The sequence below is a fragment of the Panthera onca genome, chromosome D1 (assembly GCF_046562875.1).
Source record: "Panthera onca isolate mPanOnc1 chromosome D1, mPanOnc1 haplotype 2, whole genome shotgun sequence".
NCBI classification, from domain to species: domain Eukaryota; kingdom Metazoa; phylum Chordata; class Mammalia; order Carnivora; family Felidae; genus Panthera; species Panthera onca.
In genome coordinates, this window is record NC_138348.1 from 6955681 (window position 1) to 6972551 (window position 16871).

General features: G+C 51.8%; 1 protein-coding gene across 3 annotated transcripts; it reads right to left on the minus strand.

Annotated features, from left to right (window-relative positions):
• Nucleotides 1-1236: 1236 nt before the first annotated feature.
• DPF2 (double PHD fingers 2) lies at nucleotides 1237-15042 on the minus strand. Of its 3 annotated transcripts, XM_060607213.3 has the most exons (13): nucleotides 14910-14981; nucleotides 12972-13059; nucleotides 10342-10502; nucleotides 9806-9913; nucleotides 9321-9484; nucleotides 8187-8279; nucleotides 7944-8022; nucleotides 7413-7454; nucleotides 6246-6383; nucleotides 6001-6129; nucleotides 5772-5884; nucleotides 4565-4646; nucleotides 1237-2566 (listed from the first exon to the last, which is right to left on the minus strand). In XM_060607213.3, exons 3-13 carry the CDS (start codon nucleotides 10472-10474, stop codon nucleotides 2490-2492), a joined length of 1158 nt encoding a protein of 385 aa, XP_060463196.1. In that variant the 5' UTR covers nucleotides 10475-10502; nucleotides 12972-13059; nucleotides 14910-14981; the 3' UTR covers nucleotides 1237-2489. The 3 variants fall into 3 exon arrangements, with proteins under 3 accessions (XP_060463196.1, XP_060463194.1, XP_060463195.1); XM_060607211.3 differs by lacking the exon at nucleotides 12972-13059 and having other exon boundaries at nucleotides 14910-15042; XM_060607212.2 differs by lacking the exons at nucleotides 7413-7454; nucleotides 12972-13059 and having other exon boundaries at nucleotides 14910-15042.
• Between the last annotated feature and the right edge of the window lie 1829 nt (nucleotides 15043-16871).

The window sequence follows — 16871 nt, forward strand, 5'->3', positions numbered from 1 at the left end:
CTCATCCCTTGCAAACCCTTCCCAAATTTCTTATGCCTGCTACAGCATTTTTTTTTTTTTTTTTTTTTTACATTTCTTCTTTTCACTTCCTTTTCTCTTAGAGACTACTCAGCTACCAACGATCATTGCTTTACCCCCTCTGCTTCTGGCCTACTTCCGTGTAAAAGCCTGAGGACAGGGGATGTGCTTTGTCGCTACCAAAATTCCCAGCCTAGAGCACCCTGCCTACTTATTGAGTGCAATGGTCTAGGCCACTGGCTTCTAGTAGGTAACAGTGGCTTTCAGACTGTTCCAAAAAATGCTAAGGATACCTCAGTGGGTTCATAACTGATTGATTCAAATCTTAAGTTTAAGAACTTCAGGGCACCTGGGTGGCTCAGTTAGGTGTCAGACTTCTGCTCGGGTCATGTCACAGTTCATGAGTTCAAGGCCCACATCAGGCTCCATGCTGACAGTACAGAGCCTGCTTTGGATTCTCTGTCCTTCCCCCACTTGGACACGCTCTTTCTCTCTCAAACTAAAAAAAAAAAAAAAAAAAAAAAAAAAAAAAAAAAAGCTTAACTTCAAAACACACGCTCAAGTGATATAGAAGATCCATTATGGAAGCTATCAAAAAAAAAAAAAAAAAAAAGCTGGCTGCAAAGAAGGAAACTCATTTTCGTGCATGTAGACAAGTCCCGAGGAAGGTGGCAGTGGGGGCCGAGCTCATGCACACTGTACCTACAGGAACGAATGCCAGGCAAGCAAAGCTGAGCGAGGGGTCTCTCTGCTCATGTGCATTATCCATGCACAAAGCTTTCACATGTCCCATCGTAATATTTTCTTCTGTGATTCTTTTATATTTAGACTCAAGCTCCTGAACCTGTGTAAAGTATCTGAAATCCCAAGATCAACTCTTATAAACCTGTCACCATCTGCATATACAAGTCTCGCCGAATTTCCTTCAAACCAACCAAAATACAGAAACAGGATGCTGAACCCAACTCTAACCCAAGTTTTGTATTAACTGGAACAACTCTATCCTTTACAACAAGGAATAGTTGTAATACAAATATACATTAAGGAGTTAGAACTAACAGAGTACTCAATTTTTTATATATGCTTTACATACGGGGGCTCAGCAAAAAATTTAATTTGGGATTAAATAAAAACCACTGTCCTAGGGAAGAAGTTTTAGGATGAAATGACCTTCTTAACCGGGAAAGGGAGTCAGGAGATAAACCATCCAGCAGGGAGTTCTGTGTAAAAACGTTTATTTGTACTAATGTTTAGAATACAGGAACTAAAGAAAGAAAAGACACCTCAACTCCAAAGCGACAGTGAATTAGGGCCTGCCCACAGCCAAGGGGAAGGCCACTCCAGGGTGTCCTGGCATGGACTGTCCCCCCCACTACTTCATGTCAGTGTCACCAGGCAAAAAACTGAGGAATCAGGGTGTGAAGACCTTACCAGCCGCTAGCGAGCGTGCAAGGGAAGAAAGGGACGTCTGTGTGGCTTCCCTGTGACCCAGGAGCCAGGATACACAGAGCAGGAGGCAGAGGCTCCCAATTCAGTTAAGGGCAGGAGCTGAATGTCCAGGTCCAGGAAGAACAAAAAGGGGATTTCGGAGGTAGGCTTTTTCATCGAGTTAAAAAACAGGCACATTATCCAACGTCTCCCTGTGGCCCCCAAGCTGCTGGCCTGGCCCCCTGATTCTTCCCCTCTCCCCACAAAACCAAAGGGAATAAGGAGAGGAGGCAGAAGACAGGAAATTCCAAGGGCGGGGAATGCTTCGGTCGTTAGAGACCGCCTGCGAGCGAGCCAGGTGAGCACAAGGAAGAATCAGGCGAAGCCGCTACTCCCCCTGGGGTGGGGTGGAGTGAGTGGGACAGGACAGAACAAGGAGGGTGACCGAGAGCATCCTGGCTCAGGCAAAGGATCCTGGGTAGCAGGAAGAGAGGGCTGCAGAGAGCCATTCTAGGGGAAGGAGGCAGCGAGGCTAAGCGGCACAACAGGCCCGGAGAGCTCCGTGCAAGCGCTGCCCCAGCTCGCTCAGCTGCTCACTCCCAGTCGCTCTTGGCAAAGAGACCCTGGTCTGCTCACCTCCAGGGGACGGGAACACCCTGGGGACCAGAGTGGAGGCAGAGCAGAGAGAAAAGCGAGCTGCTCTCCTACTCTTTCTCAGAGGACACTGAACCCTGTGATCACCAGGGCCGGGGCCCAAGGCAGGCAGAGTGAATGCACGTCACGGAGAGCAGTGAGGAGCCGGGCCGCAGGCATATGCCTCGGGGCAGTGTGCTGCTCTGTTCTCCCTGAGGGCCGAGGGCCAGGGGCGGCCAGAGCTGCCACCCCAGCTTGCTGCTGCCAAAGGCAGATTGGCACGACCACCCGAGGTTCTCTGGACTTGTGAAAGAGGAGGAGGGGAGAGGTGGGCACGGAAAACGAGAGAGGAGGAGAGAAACAGCCCTAGATGCACGGGGGTGGGGGAGGGGAACGGGGATGGGGGCACATCAAGAGGAGTTCTGGTTCTGGTAGATGGAAGCTTTCTCCTTCAACAGGTCCAGACACAAGTGGCAGCTCCAACTTCCTGCAGAGAAACAGAAAGGGTCAGGACGGGGCCCACACGGCCCTGGCGTGTTGCCCCTCCACTCCCCACCTCTCCTTCCAGCGGCAGGACCAGCTACAGGTAGGATGAGAGATGTTCTGCCGCAGCGAACTCAGTTACCCTGAGCGAAAAGAAACCTCTAGGGCTTCAAGTATCCTGAGAAATAATTCTCGGGGCTGAAAGAAAGAATCACCTGGAGGGCTATTTCCAAATGTAGACTCCTAGGCCCTCTTGGCCCTGTTAAATCAGAATCTCTAGGAGGGCCTGGGAGGACAGAATTTTTTCAAGCATCTCAGCTTTAGACTTGTGATTACAGAAGAACCAGACTTGGTTCTCATGGCCCCAAAGGTCAGAGCGGAGATCACGAACAGAGGCTCTAGAGAAACCAAGTTTGATTCCACAGTAAGCCAGCTTTCTGTGAAATCCACAGAAAGAGGAGACGGGCTTGCCACCGTCACTGGCGTTTGAGGAGAGTCTGAGGACCGAAGAGAGGAAAAGGGGCAAACTGTGATGACCCAACTTGCTATTATCTATTTCACAGAAAAACTGGAAACAATGTCCTGTCAGAAAAATAACTGCTTCATACTTTGCTTATTAATATTTATTACGGTTGCATTCTTGTTTTGGTTTTTAGAAAGAAAATGAGCCCTTAATGCCTCAAAATCATAAACGTAATTGTACATACGTGGATGTGCACACGGGAGAGAATCCACACCTTTTATAAACTCTTCGGCAATCTAGGACTCTCAAAATGGAAGAAGGTCCTTTCTAACTGAAAGGTCAATACCACAGGGGCTGGCAGGCTTCTCTGTAAACAGCCAGCCAGAGCGTTAAATATTTTAGGCTTTGTGAGCCACATATAGTCTCGGTCCCATGTTCTTCTTTTTTTAAAATCTCCTTTAAAAATGTAAAAACCATTCTTAGCTTGTGAGCTGTATACACTAGCTGCGGCTGGATCTGGCTTATGGGCTGCAGTTTGCGGACACCCGACTTAGAGCCTAGACCACCTCACGGCTTCTAGAGAGTTCTCCCTCAGCCGCCTGCAGCTCTTCACTACCTCAGCATCTGACAGTACTCCACTAGGAAGGCCCTCGTACAGTTCACGTCAAATTTCGTCCGTAAATTAATATTTTACGGTTAAAAAAAATAAACCACAAAACACATGACTTTTCCCCAAAGTAGATACATAAAGTGGGCATGACCGAGGACACCAGCTGCGTGCTCCCCTGCAGCTGCCAAAGGACTCTCACACTTCGCTAGTGTCTCCTTCCCTAGGGGGGTGACAGCAGTCTGACCTCTATTACAAGTCAGCTTAACCACGCAGTGGGTCACTCGCTCTCGTCTGTAATGCTGGCCCACATCCTCTGTGCACAGTGAAAACCAGACACTCACATCCTCCTGAGCCAGCTCCCGAATTTCTATAAAGGAGGAGTCTGGGCACACAGATCTGGCTGGAGGGGGACTTCAGAGACGCTGCCACTTTTTGGTGCCACCACGGGTTCGGCTGAAGAGCTTCCACAGACTCAGGGCATCATTAAGCAAACTACTGGAGGGGCAGAGTGACCCATTCAGGCTCCAGGTTTAACAGTTTTCTAGACCGGGCAAGGGAAGAGAGCTGCCGTGGACACTCAAACCTGTCAAGTTCAAAGAGCTGACACCAAAGCCTCACATCGGACAAACTACAAACGGAGTTTCCTGGACCAGCTGGAGGAAAACAAACCACTCCTTCTGGTAACTGTTTTCCGCTCAGCATTTGTTTTCTCTCGGGCTGGGGATTTTCTGCGTTTCTAAATGTATCCAGTGATAATGTGCACACAATAAAGCCTTGAAGTTGAGATGCTAGGAAAGTATTCTGAGTGGAGGCAAAGTATCTCTTCCCTGCCTGAGAACAGATCACCGGGAAGAGAACCGAGAAGAGAACTCACTTATCGTGCGAGTGGTCTTCCAAGTTACTAACGAGGACTGTTCCAAGCGACCTACCTTCAGGAGGCTCAGACATGGATGGGGTGAGACAGTACATATGGTAGCCACGATCACAGTCGTCGCAGAAGAGCAGCTGGTCCTAGAGAAGGCAAGATGGAAGAGGAAGGGGCAGGTGAGCGACCAGTGGGCCTGTCAGGCCACTGGGGGCGGGTAGGGATGGGAGCTTCTGTGGACACCGCTGCTACTTCCAAGAGGGGCGGGGGAGGTGGCAGGTAAGAACGGACTCAGGAATTTCCGGATAGAAAATGGCTGTCCCGGGCACCTGCATGGCTCAGTCAGTTAGGCATCAGACTCGATTTTGGCTCAGGTCGTGACCTCACGGTTTCGTGAGTCTGAGCCCCGAGTCAGGTTCCGTGCTGACAGTGCGGAGCCTGCTCGGGATTTTCTCTCTGTGTCCCTCCCACACTCGCGCTGTCTAGTCTCTCTCAAAATAAATAAACGAGGAGGAGGAGAGGGAAGGAAAGGAAAGAAAACGGCTATCCTCCACTCAGACTCAGTGAGTCACTGTCATTCCACCTGAATCCTCCCAGCTTCCTAACTCAGCTCCTGGCCTCCGCTCTCGTCCCCTACGTTCTATTCTTCACAGACTAAAGTCATCTTCTAAAAATGTTAAAGACAGGGCACGTCGCTCCGAGTAAACCCTCAGACCCGGTGGAGCGCCTTCCGCGCTCCCCACCCACCGCGCTCCCACTGCAGGAAGGCCCCAGCTGGCCACGCCGCCTCAGTGCCTCAGTTCACTCGGCTCGTCTGCCTTAAGTCCTCTGCACTTGGTGCCCCTCCCCTGGCCACGCTGTACCCGCAGACCTTCTTGGACCGGCTCCTCGGCATCAGCCAAATCTCAACACCGACGTCACCTCCTCGGCGAGGCCGGCTCTGACCACCTACACGCATTACCCAGGGACTCTGCCACACCACCGCTTCCACTCCCTTCACGGCCCGTCGCCGAAGGGTCACTCATCTCCTTGCGCGCTGCTTGTTCCCAGGAGGGGACAGATCCCATGAAGGGAGTGACCTCGTGGGCCTCGTGTCCTCGGTGCCTAGAACGGCAGCGGACACAAAGCTGGCGCTCAAGGAGCACCTGCCAAGCAAGGGACCCGAAGTTCTCACTGGGGCGCCGGGGAGGGTCTTGCCTCCCTCTCACAGGAAGCTCCCGCACAAGGGCCGCGGGCGGCCGGAGCCAGGCGTGCGGGGTGGGGACACGCACATCGTTCTCGGAGGTGCCGCAGATGTTGCAGCACTTGCACTCGATGCACTGCCAGCGGTAGGTCTTCACGGCCGCCATCATCACCGGGGTGAACTGCAGGCAAGACGGGTGCCCTGTGGAGGGTGGGGGAGCAGGTGACACAGGCAGCTGTGGGGGGGTGCGGTGGCGCAGTGGGCGGGTTGCCCGGGGCTCCCCGGGGGGGCTGCCCGCGGCCCTGGGCTGGCGGTACCTGAGCGGCCACAGTCGGAGCAGGACACCAGCTCCTCGGGCTGCCCTGTCTTCTTGTTGATCTTGGAATCCCCCAGGCAGAAGTCGCAGTAGTTGTTGGGCAGGGCCAACCCGTCGGGACCCTTCTTGGCTACAGAGAAAGAACTTTGACGACACCCACTGGGGCCGCTGAGCACCCCGTATCCCCGCAAGGAGGGCTCTTCGTAGGCCGACTCCCGCTCGCCCCACCTCCGACGCTCAGCTTACATTTCTGCTCCTCCGACCTCTGGGAAACCGGGGTGGGTGGCTGTGAGTCTTCCTTGTCCTCACCCTCCTCCTCAGCCAAGTGGGAGTGGGCGTAGTGGTAACTGAGGCCTGGTCGGTTCTTGTAACGTTTTCCACAGACTGAGTGGGGAGAAGATTGCAGAGAAAGGTGTTAGGATCCGAGAGTGCCACATCCCCGCCCCTCCAAGTTGTGGGGCTCCACCTGAGGCGGAGGCAACCACCCTGCCCCCGTCGGCTCCGTCTGAGACAGGCCTTCAGTGACGGCCGCCTCCCCTCGGCTAGGAGCGTCAGGCCCCGGGGCTCTCCAGCTTCCGGAGCCCTTCCCCGTTAACCCCCAGCCCGTGGCCACCTCTGCTCTTCCACACTGGCTGTCCGGGAGGCTGAACCCTGGCCCCATTACCGCTTGCCCTGGCAACAGTCTGGGGAGCTCCGGGTCAGGAAGGGAAGGGAATTTCAATACTCTTGCAATATGGCAAGAAGGAATAAAGGTAAGGAAGAGACGCCAAACTTTTTTTTACCTCTCAGTCCACGTGGGAAGCTCAAGCTACCCGTGAATCCCACAGAGCTCGTCTCTGCCCAATGAGGATAAAGGAGTGGGGAGTGGATCACTCGGGGATCGCCTACCAACTGAGCCCACTGGGGTATCTGGCCCCCAAGGCAATTCGAAGACACTCTCACATCAGTGCCCTGCCCACCCCCTGCCAACCAGCAAAGAAAGCAGATCCCCACAAGGCATCTTGTACTCTTAAGCAGTGACACCAAAAAGAGCAAGGGGGCCGGCAGGAAGGAATGGGGAGAGGACGGGAGGAGGTGGTGAGACGGTGAGAAACGTTAGCTGACCACCGAGTGTCTGTTCTGGGGAAGGGGAAGCAGAGGGACCTGTTCATAGCGAGTTCCTTAGAATGCTTTGAAGCCACCCCATGCAGCGGGGCCGAGCAGCCCTGGAGCCAGTCTGTGGGAGACAAGCAGCGGTAGAGGCAGCTTCCAGGACTGTGAGCAGCGGAGCACAACAGAAAGCCCCCTGCTCCTACCCCATGCCATTCCAGAAATTTTTACACTAGCATCACAGGAGATGAGAAAGGTGGGAGAAACAAGGGAGGAGGGAAAAGGGATAGGAAAACCAAAAGTCTGAAAAGTTGAGAGAGCTACCTCTCTGGGGCGCTTTCGAGGTATGCTTTTGTTTGAAACTATCTGAAAGACAGAAAGAAAAGTCATGAGAAGAAGGCCTTGATACACTTGAGACAGGAGCGGCAGCAGCAGGAGAGCGGAGCGAACGAGAGAGAGACCAGCGGCGATGGCGCTCCCAGGGTGGAGGAACAGAAGTGGGGCGAGTCAGAGAAAAGGGGGAGAGCAGACATTGAAAAACTCAGTGCTGGACTCTGGGGGCCCTGGCTTGACTAGGGCCAGCAGACCTGGCCGAGGTCTATTGAGAGGCCAATTCTGCCTGCTGAGCGGGCCCCCACCCCCAGTCCCCCACCCCCAGGGACAGCAGAGATCTCTCCCAGAGCATGCAGGTCCCACCCATTGTGGAGCAGAGACCGGGGCCTCCAGTCGGCAGGCAGGACAGTGTCGAGGCTTGTTTTACCACTCTGAACAAGAACAATACCCTCCCTTCTCTCGCATCCTGAGCAGGGGCTGGGTCCAAGGCAGGGACTACCCACCCACTCATGAGGCACTCACTGTCACAGGCATAGGGCTTGTCCCGATCCTCCAGGATGGAAGCGTCCAGCTTCTTCCGGGCACTGCCCACACCTTTACCCTGCCAAAAAGAACAAAAAGATGTCTTACCAAGCTGTCTAGGCCTGAGGCGTTAAGCTCTCCAGGAAGGGGCTGCTGACTTCACGAGAGGAGAAATGGCAGTGACAAACAATAACGCAGAGGGACTCCGCGGGCTCCCCTGCAGGCAGCACCTTGGCTCCTCACCTTGGATTTCCCCTTGCCCCGACGCTTGGGAGTGTCTTCTTCATAGTCCTCGTCATCAAGGTCATCCAGGAAGTCATCTGGTTCTAGGATCCGCTGAGTGGACAGGAGGATTAGGATGGGCAGATACAAAGTACACTCAAAAGAGCCCCCACGACAGGACTGGCCAGGCCACCCACAACCTCCTCGGTCAGCTGGCCCCTCTGCTCCGGCCTCGTTCCTTACTGCGGCCCTTCAACACCCTACCGCCCCAGTCCTTCTCTGTTCGATACTGTGGGCTTTCCTTCCCTTTCGTGTTGTTCTCCTAGAGTGCTTTCCCCACCATCAACAAGGGACCGAATCAAATGCCGTGTTTTCAGAAAGTCTTCCCTGGTACCCCAAGTAGCCATGTCCTCTCCTGCCTCTGATCTGCTGCCCTAGGGGCACACCAACAACGGTTCCCTTCCCTCTGACATCCCGCTTGCTAGATTTTTTTTTTTTAGTTTAATTAATTAATTATTGTATTGTATTGTATTGTATTGTATTATTTGTTTTTAGTAATCCCTACACCCAATGTGGGGCTCAAATTCACAACCCGAGATCAAGAGTTGCACACTGTTTGGACCAGGCTAGCTAGGCGCCCCCAATTTTTAGATTTAAATTAGAACTTTGTTGCTTACTTGTGTGGCCTTATAGGAAGTTTCCTTTTCAACTACTCTGTTTCAACTTCCCTGCATGTGAAATGGAGGCCACAGTACCTACTTCATAAAGTTGTAAAGACTAGAGAAAGTAATGGGAAAGCACTTAGCACAGTACCTGCCATATTTTTAGCTCTTATTATTTCTATGTATAGTTTTATCTTCCCTGTTGGCAGGGACCAGGTCTGCTTCACCCATGTAACCCCGGGCACCAAAAAACATCTGTGACAAAAGATGAACGAAGGAGAGTCTGTCCTTAGAAGGAAAGAAACAGGAAAAACTGGATGCTAAAAGCGAAGCCAGTCAGTACCCAGTGCTAATTAGGGAATGAAGCAGGAGAACCCACGGGCCTGCCTCCTGGCCCACAACCTCTGCTTCCATTCTGCTTACTGGGTGGCCTCTGATGAAGAGGAGGCTGGTTTCCATCAAAGCTCCCTTAGCCACAGTGTTAATCTCGTACCTTCCGTGCTCGACTGTTGGTTACAGGAAACTCGCCCAGGCTGTCATCATCCACTCGGGGATCTGGGGCGCCTCGCTTCTCCAGGGGGTCGGTGCGCAACAGAGCCTCTAAACTACTGCCGTCTTGAGAGATCAGCCCCTCTTTCTTCAGGGTTTGGTCTGTGTCTGCAGGCAAGGTCAGGATGAGGCGAGGCTCACAAGGGCTGAAAGCAGACCGCTCTGGGTCTACAGAGTGCGAGGCCAGCCATAGACCAGTCACTGTCATTTGGTCTCTGGTTGCCCAAGACACTCCAGTTTACATGGCACCATAACTTATCTGTTTACCTGTCGCTTCTATTAGACTGAATTCTTTAAAGGAAAGAATGGCTTCTCATTCATTTTAGTATCTTCAGGATCTAGCATCGGCCCTGGTATATAATAGGTAATTACCAGGCCTCTTCACCATGCAGCAGGCCACACCCCTACTCAGGGAGGAGTGTGCTTTACCTGGTTTAATAGATGGGAAGGAAAGTCTTGGATCCTCAGGAGGATGGGCTCGCCGCTTTTTCCTCCAGCGCCGGGCAGGGTAGGAGTACAGCTGCCCAGAGGCCAATCCTGTGCAAACAAAGAGAGAAAAGTCAAGCTCTAACCCAGTCCTGGGCAATAATATCAAACGCTTTCTAGATGAGTAGCCCTCCCCACCCCATCCCAGCCTTGAGTTCTAGAGCAAGGGAGGAATGTGGACAGTGAGGGTCCAGGGGCAGGAGGAGGGACAGTTTATGCAAAAGACAAATGGGTGTAGGCTCAGGGGCTTTGGCTAACACACGGCTTCCCAAGAGCCCAAAGACAGCCTCAGCAGGGCAGCCCTGCAGAAACCAAAGATGCTGCTATGAACCTGTCTGCTTCATCCCCCCGGGCTTCTAATCAAGACAAGGCCATATTCATCCTTGGGCGGAAAGCAGTAAGGAAAACCCTTTCAGCTGGCTCATCACTGAAGCTGAGGAAGCTCCTTCCTTCCTGTGCTTCTGAGTGTGAACCCTCACCTGGACCCCGGTGTCGCTTTTCCATCCAGATGTAGCAGTTGCTCTGGGCTACCCCAGTCTGCGAGTCCAGGAAGGGAAGGCGTACACTGCGCTCGGCACAGAGGCGGGCATTGTAACTGTGGCACTGCTCCATGGCATCTTTGTAGTACTGCTCCCCGAGGCTGCGGAAAGACCGAGATCAGGGTAGAGCGGAGCACAGGGTGCTGAGCTATCCCTCCCTTGCCATCTGCTTCTTCAGAAGGTTCAAGGGACTGGGAGATCGTGGCTTGGTCCTATTTGCCTCCATTTCTGCCTCATGGGACACCAAGTCCCTTCACGAAGCCATTATGAGGAAAGGCACTTTATAAATAAATTACCATCAGGAACACATGATCTCTCATGTGTCTAATCAGACCTAAGTCTAACCCACAAAGAGAGAAAGAAACGAACGTTCATTCTGTGCCTCTGAGTCCAGCCTTGTGCTGGCCAAGACGCTGTTTCTCTTAACCCTCATGACTGAGCAGCAGAGGTTAGCTTCTTTTTAAGAATGAGCAAAGGAGTTCAACAAGGTCTGGGGGACTTACTAAAATATATTTAACAAACTACGGCATATCTATACAATGAAATTGTATTTGGCCATTTGAAAAAAAGAAGGAAACTCTTCATGTGCTGATATCAAACAATCTCCAAGATGAGTAGAAAAAAATAAGCGAGGTACAGTGGTGAGAAGTGTTAGGAGATGCTACCATTTACGGAACAAGAGGTGGCAAAGAAACCGTAGGCCTCCAGAGAGAAAGACTGGGGGCAATTTCTCTTCTATGCCATTTTATACCTTTTGAATTTTGAACCACGCACAGGTTTCTCCCACTGACAGTTTCCTTTATGGCACTTCACTTTTACAAAAGACCTACATTAGTACCTGTTTTCACTAACCAAAAGAGATTCAGAGAGGATTTTCGCTTTCAAGAAGTGGTAATTGCTTCGTTGCTTTATGCCATTTCAGCTTATGAAGAGTTTCTTAGGAACACTCTACTTTTGGATAGCCGGGGTGAGGCGGGGGACCTGTATTTAGACAACTAATTAATTCTATATACTAATTTTACAGTCAATGGAAAACATCTGAAAATACCTGAACTACCTTGAGGCCTACTTTTTTAGTGTACTATTAGAGTGATATAAAACCTGTTTGCTCAGAGGCTCATCCTAGGTCCTTTCCCATTCCCACCATCAAATTATTTACTCAAAGACTCAGCTTGAAATCTGTATCTTCTTTCACTCCAAAGACTCAGTTTGAAATCAAAATCAAAGGTAAACCTTGGGGTGCCTGGGTGGCTCAGTCAGTTAAGCCTTGGGACTACTGGTTTCACCTCAGATCATGATCTTAAGGTTCGTGGGTTTGAGCACCATACTGGGCTCCGTGCTGACAGTGTGGACCCTGCTTGGGATTTTCTCTCTCTCTGCTCCTCCCCTGCTCGTGTGTGCACGTGTGCGCTCTCTCTCTCAAAATAAACGTTTAAAAAAAAAAAAAAAGAGGTAAACCTTTAAGTGCTTTAAAAAGCAGGAAAATTACACAGTGCCAGGAGCTACTTGGTTCTAAGAAGCATGTATAGAGAAACAATCTTGTTCTCACCCTTCACAGTTTAACAAGCACTTTATTAACGGAACTTTAACTAACTATAATGATTCGTATCTACATATTCAATCAATCTTAAAAATAAACTGAAGGCAGGGGTGGTTTCTTTGCCATAGTATCCCCAATACCCTCAAAGGCGTCTGGGACATCCTGACTTGACCTGGGAGTAAGACCTTGCATGGCTACAAGTCACCAGACAAATGTCGACATTTAATCAACCCACGTGGAGCTCCAGTCCCTCTGCTACAGACTGGGGAGGTTGGACTAGATAAGCTCAAACACAGTCTGTGAAGGAGACCCCTAGCATGAGAAGCTGGACAGAGTATGTCTTTGTTGCTTATGTCCACAACTCAAGCTACACCAACAAACCATGCTCTGGAATCAGAGGGGGGGGCTCTCACAGCAGCCGTAAGAGACTACTTAGGCACAGCCTACTTAGTATGTTCCCAAGCAACTGAAAAAGACACACACCATACACAAGACGGTGACAACACAAGACAGCCTGGCTTATTTCAATGAGCTGTAATGACTGTAATTTGAGGGAAGCACGAATCTTGTGTTGGAGAGTAAAGAGAAAGGAACAGGCTCACAGTGGCTGGCCTTTAGGAGGCAGCCATGTCCTTACCACACAGAGGAAAATTGGATAAACACGGCTGAATGCTGCAGCTCCTTTGTTTCTGCTGATGGGAATTGATACTGACACTGGAAGTCAAACGGAAGGAAGGATGAGATGGCCTTTGGGCTGCAAAGTCAGAGCAAGGAGGCTACAATTGGTTTGGGGTGAAAGAGTGAGAGATGTTCTATCAAAGCCCTTGTGAGTTAAGTGGGATTTCAGAAGGCGGTGCAAACAGTCTCCTGAGTAGAGAACTGGCCATGAAACACCTAAGCTGGGAGAAGAGAGGATCTGATGAGGAGAGATGAGGAGAGATTAAGAGAGAATAAGAGAGAATTTATAAATAGGAAGATTCTTCTTCCAGAACAAGATGCAAGTCAGAAAAGATGAGCTAGTAGTCCTGACCTGGATGTATCATCTCAGCTGTTCAAAGAGCAGGCACACCATGATCAAGAGAAGCTCCGGAAAGATATCTCTCTCCACGGTGACGATGCTATAGGAAGAATACAAGCCCCCTCTTAAAGGGCAAGTTCTGTAGGAAAATGTATTAATTGTGGCTCACAGCCCTCTGCAGCTACAACAGAGGAGAAAGTTACTAGTACTCAGGAACCAGGGGCTGGTGACCCTCACAATCTGTGTAGTTCCTTGAAGACGAGTAAGTCATGCTCTGTGTCAACAGGCAAGTCCTCCCTTTTAGCACCACATGAAAGGGTTGGCAACTCTATTTCCCTGAAGAAAGTTCCCCAACACGAAGTCTTATTACCGATTAGCTCTCCAAACCCAGGGAAGTCTGACATTCCCCCCGTACAGTAAGATTTCTAAGGTAGGGGCTCTGATTCTTTTCTGGGAAGTATGAAACCTTTGTGAAACCTCCCCTTACAATGGGATTTGGGGGGGGGGGTGGGAATCAACAAAGAGAAAGGCAGGGAAACAAAGAAAGAACATCTGAGTCAGGAAGGATAACTATACAAATGGTAGATCAACAGCGACATTTCTAAATTGAGGGAAATGTCAGCCTGAAGAAAGAGCTGGGGGAAACTGGAGTGGGCAGATCAGAGAGAAAGATAATAGTGTTAGGAGGAGGGGTAGCTGAAAGAGGAGGCAGGATGGAGCTGAAAGCAAGTAAAAAAAAAAAAAAAAAAAAAAAAACACAACCCACAGGAGAAGGCACTTAGCTTAATGGAAGTGGGAATGCATTCTCAAAGAAAAAGGCTACAGGCAGAAAAGGGGGAAGCAACATACTCTTTAAAAAGGCTCTTGGGAAGAGTGGGGGCTCAGCCCACCACAAAGGCAGATGAGAAGCTGTGAGTCCCTCAGAATAGTTGCCAAACCTTTACCTTGTCATCCAGGCAAAATCCAAAAGCCCTGCCTGGACATCTAGACACCTTCCAATTTTCCTACTGCTGCACCAAGCCCAATTTACCCATTAAAAAGAGCTGGCTCTATTTGCCCACCCGGCATGAACCCATTTCCCATCTTCAGGGAGGAGGCTGGGTGAAATCAAGTCCCAAAGCATCTTGAACTCACAGCCAACAGACCCCTCTCCATTGCCCAACAACCATTAACTAACTTTGCTCGACACCTGCCTGGCACAAGGGGACTGCACAGCGCGCAGCCTGCCCACCTAGGTGCCCCTCTGGGCTGCAGAGGCGTCCTGGACTGCTTCCGTCCAGTTCCCGTTTTCTGGTGGCTGGACTGGCCGGCGCAAAGGCCCTCTCCCCTGAAGTTCTCGCTCTTCTGCATCGGCTCCTCCACAAATTCTTCCCAAGAATGTTTCTGGTCTGGGGTAGCACATCCTCAAGACCACCCCCCCCCCCACCCCGAACGTCACGGGGCTGTTAAAACAGCTCCGCGGGGCTTAACTGCGCCAAGGCTGCTGAGCCTGTTGCTCCAGGACCGGCTGCGGGCAGCCGATGGGGAGGGGTCGGCGGCCGGGCTTCGCGGGGACACGGGTCGGTCCCGGGTCCACCCTCGACCCGGCCCCTCCGGACCGAGGCGTCTGGTCTCTAGAGCGCACCCAGACTGTCTCTCGTACGCCACAAGGGCGCCATGCTCAGGACACCGTGAGCCTTAAGGAAAGCTCAGACCGCACAGCCCCGCAGGGAGGCTGCCTGTAAGGGGCTCCCGTGGGCACCCCTCAGGGCCTCCACAAGTTTCCAAAGAAGCGCAACGTCTTCTCGGGAGTCTCCTGTTGCCCTCCCTACCAGGAGTCGCAACGACGCCTTCTCGGGCACGTCCTTCCCTCCGCCTCGTCCCCTCCCGCACCGCCCCCTACTCCCAGGTCCCTTACAAGACCCCCCCCCCCCGCCCCCCGGCCTAGGAGAGAAAGAAACGACAACTCACAGCTTCACTACATTTTCCACCACAGCCGCCATCTTCCCTGCTCCTCTCCCTCAGGCCGGGAGGCCCGGAGCCCTCAGTGCGCAGGCGCCGGGACCGCACCAGGGAACCGGTTTCCTCGTTCCTCTGCGCAGGCGCCGTGCAGGCGCGCGCCCGAGAGCGAGGCGCGGGGAACACGCTGGGTGACGGTCCACCCGGCCCAGGGAGCCGAGGGAGCCCTGTGCGCAGGCGCGATGGAGGCGCGCGCGCGCGCGCGCGCTCCAGGGGCTCCCGCTCGAGCCCGGTGTCTTCCACTGGGAGGGCGGGACCAGCGAGAGAGGATCTGGCCTGGTGCAGAAATGGGAGGATGGATGAAATGATGAAATGCAGGTTGGTGAAAACTGGCAGGCCCAGAGATGGGCTAGATGGAGCATATACGTTCTGCTACCTCGCCGACCTTTAACCTTGTGGTTAACCCTTTGCCCTCACTCACGGGCTCGGGGAGGGGGATGTTGGTGGCTAGCCAAAGGCAAGAGTGGTGCACGGTCACTTGTCTCCCCCCCCCCCCCCCATCAAGTGCCCATTTAGGGAGAGGAAAATTAACGTCCAGAACTGGGCAGTTCTTTGTCCTGAATATTGGACTCTTGGCAAAAGTTAGCTCCCTTTCCTGTCACCATACCCAGCCACCAACTGAAGTGATAGCCACTTCTCCCATCCTTCCTACTTCTGTCCCTCCACCCAGGCTCTGAAGAACTTCTTTCCTGCAGCTGTCTGTGAATCTTTTGTACCATTCATTTCTCCTTCACTGTTGACTCATGCAAATTCATGTACAAACATGGCTTAATATCCCCTTAAAAAATCAGAGCTCTTCTGGCGCCTGGGTGGCAGAGTTGTGAGTTAAGTGTCCTACTCTTGATTTCCGCTCAGGTCATGATCTCATGGTTGGTGAGTTCGAGCCCTGCGTCAGGCTCTGCATTGACAGTGTTGAGCCTGCTTGGGATTCTCTCTCCCTCTCTCTCTCTTCCCCTTCCCTGCTCATGCTCTCTCCCTCTCTCTCTCAAAATAAATAAATGAACATTAAAAAAAAGCAGAGCCCTTCCTTCAGCCCATGTCTGCCTTGGATTATCACCCCATTTCTTTCTACCCTTTCAAAGCTAAGTTTCTGTTTATACACCCTATCTCTGTTGACTTACTTCCAAGTCCCTTTCTGCCCGGTTTAATGGTGATTCTGTTCCCCCTAGTTCATTGAAACAGGTCCTAACAAAGACACCAGGACCTTCATTTCAACACCTTTAGAGATCTCGTCTCCATCCTCATTGGCCTGTCAACCTCGTGACACTACTCACCTTTGCCTCCTTTTTCAAGCTCTTCTCAGGGTCTCTGAGATGCACACCCTCCGGCTGTGCTTTGATCACACTGGTCCTTCAGGCTCTTTTGCTGACTGTCTGTCCTCTGTTCCACTTTTAACTGTCCCAGTCCTCAGGGCATGGTCTTTGGTCTTTGACACATACCTTATCCCATTAATCCCAGGATGTGCGTATTCCCAGGCCTCTCTTCCATCTCAGGATTTTAGAATCAGAAGACATCTTACCATCACTGTGCCTTAAGACCATTTTTGGCAGAAAAGAGTTGTGGGATATCTGTCCCTGCCCACCCTGCACCACATTTGTAGAATAGGTGCCAGCAGCTTGGAAGCAAACCCCAGAGACAACACTGATGCACTCTTTTCCCTAGGAACCAAATGATTGTGGGGACAAAGAGTATCCGAGGTGACTCCAAAGCAGGAGTCAAAGGCACACGGGGCGCCGGGTGGCTCAGCCAGTTAAGCATCCGTTTGTCGATTTCGGCTCAGGTCATAATCTCCCAATTCGTGGGATCCAGCCCCGTGTGGGACTCTTCACTGACAGCACGGAGCCTGCTTGGGATCCTCTCTTTCTCCCTCTCTCTCTGATCCTCCCCTGCTTTCAGGCTTTTGCACATACACTC

Bases quoted from the DNA above. Each gene is read 5' to 3' on its own strand.
- DPF2 (XM_060607211.3), bottom strand. From the start codon at position 14,941: ATGGCGGCTGTGGTGGAAAATGTAGTGAAGCT. The intron at 9,485-9,805 runs GTAAAGCACACT...CCTTGCCTGCAG, and splicing joins CTTCCCATCTATTAAACCAG to ACACAGACCAAACCCTGAAG. The intron at 2,567-4,564 runs GTAGGTCGCTTG...GTTTCTCTGCAG, and splicing joins CATGTCTGAGCCTCCTGAAG to GAAGTTGGAGCTGCCACTTG.